The following is a 5,000-nucleotide window of genomic DNA, read 5'->3' on the forward strand; positions in this document are numbered from 1 at the left end:
AAGGATTAACTGCATGCGTGGACTGAAGAATCAACTCAAACACTGTTTATGTAAAGAGACAGATTCATGCGGTTAGGAAATGTGACTAGTGATATATGACGTTACTGTGGGTGACTACAGCGTGGGCGAAAACAAATGATGGAAGTAAAATATAACATTTCGAGATATAACTAATGTTGACAGATATCTTAAAACATATATAAAGGCACGTGTCAGAGAACAAGCATAAAAGAATATTCATAATGATATATAATGCCATATCACAATATAATCAGCCCAATAATGCAATTTTAAGACGGCATCTACTCTTCAAAGGAAACCCATACAATAAGTAAAACAGTGAACATGCTAAGTCTTGAAAATATGACTCGGACATCAAAAATATAATTAAATTCCATGTACAATAATGAAACTTAATCACTGAGTGCTTCGTAAGATCAATTACTATGATCTCTGCCATAACTGTCCATAGTATCTCCATTATATCGACCTCGAACAATATGCAAATATATGCCCAGAATACCCAAATAATTTGGTAACGATGCCTGACCTCAAGCATTTCCAGAATCAGACTATAAACCGAGACATTTGGAATTCATGCGATGCTGCTAATCCTCTGACGCGTTTATTGTATTTGGAGAAATGCAATAGTATTAAGGGTTTAAGATAGAAGAGGGAATGGGAGCGGGGAGAGAGAGAGAGACGGATGGGAAGAAGAGAGAGCGAGGAAGACGGATGGGAAGGAGAGAGAGAGAGAGGCGGATGGGAAGGAGAGAGAGAGAGAGGTGGATGGGAAGGAGAGAGAGCGAGGAAGACGGATAGGGAAGGAGAGAGAGCGAGGAAGACGGATGGGAAGGAGAGAAGACGAGAGAGGCGGATGTGAAGGAAAGAGAGAGGGGGGGCGGATGGGAAGGAGAGAGAGCGAGAGAAAGTGATGAGAAGGAGAGAGAGCGAGGACGACGGATGGGAAGGAGAGAGAGCGAAGACGACGGATGGGAAGGAGAGAGAGAGAGAGGCGGATGGGAAGGAGAGAGAGAGAGAGGTGGATGGGAAGGAGAGAAAGCGAGAGAAAGTGATGAGAAGGAGAGAGAGCGAGGACGACGGATGGGAAGGAGAGAGAGCGAAGACGACGGATGGGAAGGAGAGAGAGCGAAGACGACGGATGGGAAGGAGAGAGAGAGAGAGAGGCGGATGGGAAGGAGAGAGAGCGAGAGAGGCGGATGAGGAGGAGGAGAGAGAGAGAGAGAGAGAGAGAGAGGCGGATGGGAAGGAGAGAGAGCGAGAGAGTGATGGGAAGGAGAGAAGGCAAGAGAGGAAGGGGGATGGGAGAACGGAAGAGGGAAAGAGGGAGAGAGAGAGAAAGAGAGAGAGAGAGAGAGAGAGAGAGAGAGAGAGAGAGAGAGAGAGAGAGAGAGAGAGAGAGAGAGAGAAAGAAAGAAAGAAAGAAAGAAAGAGAAAGAGAGAGAGAGAGAGAGAGAGAGAGAGAGAGAGAGAGAGAGAGAGAGAGAGAGAGAGAGAGAGAGAGGGAGAGAGAGAGAGAGAAGGAAAGAGAGAGAGGGAGAGAGAGAGAAAGAAAGAAAGAGAGAGAGAGAGAGAGAGAGAGAGAGAGAGAGAGAGAGAGAGAGAGAGAGAGAGAGAGAGTGAGTAAAGGAATGAATGAATGCGGTGGAAGCAAAAAAAAAAAGATAAACATAAAAAACATGAGATATAGATACAAAGCGAGGAGAAGAGAGGGCACGAGAGAGCGAGGTAATGAAGTGCGCGCGCGTGCGTGCAGACCAGTCCTCCCAGACGAAACAGCCGCTGCCTTTGTGTCGCATGAGTTTCAAAAAACAAATGACGCGCAAATTAAGGCGGTGCGAGGCGGCGATACAGATCTCAGGCAAGGATGGGGGTCTTGGAAGATTCCTTGGTTTCCCGGGGTTGTGTGTGTGTGTGTGTGTGTGTGTGTGTGTGTGTGTGTGTGTGTGTGTGTGTGTGTGTGTGTGTGTGTGTGTGTGTGCATATATGCATACATTTTTAAACCAGGAATTCATCCACTGAATATTCAACATATTTCACATTGCTTTTATAAAAACTAAAACTTTTGAAATTGCCATTATCAAACACCAAAGACAACGCAATCTCTGGCAGTCTACAAGAAATTCTTACATCCACGGCCGTAATACTTGTATATTTTCAGCTTCACTGTCAAACTAATTCTAGCAGACTCAAGGAACATATAACCAGGTAGCTCCATTTCCATTTGGCCTCCTGAACCCAAAAAGGAAATTGACTTTTTCCCAAGAGTTTTCTGACGGCTGTTAATGGTAGGGAACACTTCGTTATCATAAATAAAAGGGGTAATTTTTGTTTTACTTCTTGTTAATTACGAGTAAATTATACAAATAACTATGTATAAAGCTATATTTAATATGTCGCACTCTTATTGGCTAACCGTGATGACTTCATTAACTCCACCCCATTTTTGACAGGGTCAGTCAGTGCGATAATTTAGGGAATTTATTTTCTTCGGTGCATTTTCTTTCAATATGGTTCAGTAATAACAACGGCAAAGGAAATAATCGAAAACGAAACCAAGAAAACAAATATATATATATATCTAATATTTGCAATGAATAAAGGTGATGAGGCGGGGCCTTAGCTCGGAAGTTGCCAACTAGGATTTTCATCAAGGAGTGGAGTTACCTGTTTCAAGCTACCTTATTTACACTATCACTACTACTTTATTGTTATCATTTTCAATATGCGTTTCTCCCATTACCATTATCATTATCACCAACGCTGCATTCCCACTGTTGTCAAACCCCCTATATCTTCTGTAGCACCTTTATTACCACTGTTTCTCTTACTCCTCGTCAATTCTTCCGGAGACTTAATTCACTCAATAAAATTTCTTCTTCCTTTTCATCGCACTTGGCACTGCTCTCGGAAGGCGAATCATCATTGTCAACATCACTACTCTCCCCCTTTTCAATTATTATCACTAGCTTCACTGTCCTCCATCACCACTATTTCTCTCTTTTAACACTCAACTTCACCATAGCCACGTCCCTTGACTTCCCTCGGACTATCATCGTCGGTACCATACCACATCACCATCACGACCTGTACCCTTCTTCATACCGTCATCACCATCGCCACTAACAAACGCAAACCAAACTACCAACAACCACTGACTATTACTAACAACCACTATCAACCAATAACAACAATCGACAACTACTAACCACCACTAATAACCTCCAGCAACCATCTACGACCCTCAACAGCCCCTCCGTCGCCCCACCACCAGCTTCCTCTCACCCCCCCCCCCCCTTCTCTCTCCCCAGACCCGACCGAGCCCGTGGGCCTCGAGTGGGTCTCGAGGAACAGCTCGACGGTCGCCCTGGAGTGGCACCCGCCCCGGAGGCCCAACGGGAGGGTCGCCCACTACCTCGTCTCGCTGCAGCTCCTGCCGGACACGCCCAGGATCCCCCCGAACCTCCGCTTCTGCAGGCCGGAGAGTGAGTGTTCCTTTTTCTCCTTGCTTTCCTTCGAGGACTCCCCTAGGCCTCCTCCTCTGCAGGCCGGAGAGTGAGTGTTCCTTTTTCTCCTTGCTTTCCTTCGAGGACTCCCCTAGGCCTCCTCCTCTGCAGGCCGGAGAGTGAGTGTTCCTTTTTCTCCTTGCTTTCCTTCGAGGACTCCCCTAGGCCTCCTCCTCTGCAGGCCGGAGAGTGAGTGTTCCTTTTTCTTCTTGCTTTCCTTCGAGGACTCCCCTAGGCCTCCTCCTCTGCAGGCCGGAGAGTGAGTGTTCCTTTTTTCTCCTTGCTTTCCTTCGAGGACTCCCCTAGGCCTCCTCCTCTGCAGGCCGGAGAGTGAGTGTTCCTTTTTCTCCTTGCTTTCCTTCGAGGACTCCCCTAGGCCTCCTCCTCTGCAGGCCGGAGAGTGAGTGTCTTTCCTCTTTTCTTCTAACTTTCCTTCGAGAATTCTCCTAGGCCTCCTCTTCTACAGGCCGGAGAGTAGGTGTTTTCTGTTTTTTTTATTTTATTTATTTATCTATTTATTTTTTCTTGCCTGTTCCTTGACCTCCGCTTCTGCAACCGGGGAATTAGAGCGGTTTTTCTTTTTTTATTGGTTGTTTTATTTTTTTATTTTTGTTGTTGTTCTTTATGGTAATGTTTTTGTTATTATCATTGCTACCGTCGTTGTTATTATCAATTACTATTACTACTATTGTCAAAGTTATATTTATTTTCATTATCATCATCATCATCCTAGTTATTATTATTATCCTTATACTTATCATCATCACCACTGTTATCACTATCATTATCGTTTTTTTATGAATACCAAATAACTGTTACTATCATCACTTGTTACATTCACTTAACTCTTACCCCCCCCCCCCCCCCCCCCCCCCAGCCCGCGAGTACATCGACGGCAAGATGCTGGCGCTGGCGGAGGCCGAGAAGGTCAGCCTCGCCAGGAGGAAGACGCCGGCGACGAAGGAGGACGTGCGCGACGAGGGGGCCAAGGGCGGGTCCGAGGGGGGCGAGGAGTCGTGCCAGGCGCCGCCCACGCCCTCCTGCTGCGCCTGTCGGGACGCGGGCGTGGGCGGCAGCGAGGACCAGGAGGTGATGGGGCAGATCGCCTTCGAGGATTTCATCATGGATAATGTCTACGTCAAGAAGTAAGGCTGCAGTTCTTTTTTCTACTTTTTTTTAGGTTAGTAAAATAAAATTAAGGTCATTAGGTTACTGACATTCATATTTGATCTTTGTGCCAGCAGTAACCCGTTGTTTGAATATTTTGTCACCATGATCATCATTATCACTCATCATCATCATTCATCGCTGTTGTATTATACGAAGACTACGCTGAGTCTGCAAGAAAGGAAATAAATCAACACAAAATGTAGGCTTTTGTTTGCACTGCATATCGTAATGATAAGAATCAATTCTTGTTGTTTCAGTATTACTACTTCAGGCTAAAACATCTCTCAACCGCGTCAAGTAGGT

General features: G+C 45.6%; 1 protein-coding gene across 1 annotated transcript in view; it reads left to right on the forward strand.

The window, feature by feature from the left end:
• The window catches only part of LOC125030009 (insulin-like peptide receptor), a 108,219-nt gene that overhangs the window by 73,923 nt on the left and 29,296 nt on the right, over positions 1-5,000 (forward strand). The window contains 2 exon segments of the mRNA XM_047620226.1: positions 3,333-3,506; positions 4,405-4,672. Of these exon segments, the coding sequence (XP_047476182.1) occupies positions 3,333-3,506; positions 4,405-4,672 (442 nt within the window).

This window comes from Penaeus chinensis, chromosome 10 (assembly GCF_019202785.1).
Source record: "Penaeus chinensis breed Huanghai No. 1 chromosome 10, ASM1920278v2, whole genome shotgun sequence".
Classification (NCBI taxonomy): domain Eukaryota; kingdom Metazoa; phylum Arthropoda; class Malacostraca; order Decapoda; family Penaeidae; genus Penaeus; species Penaeus chinensis.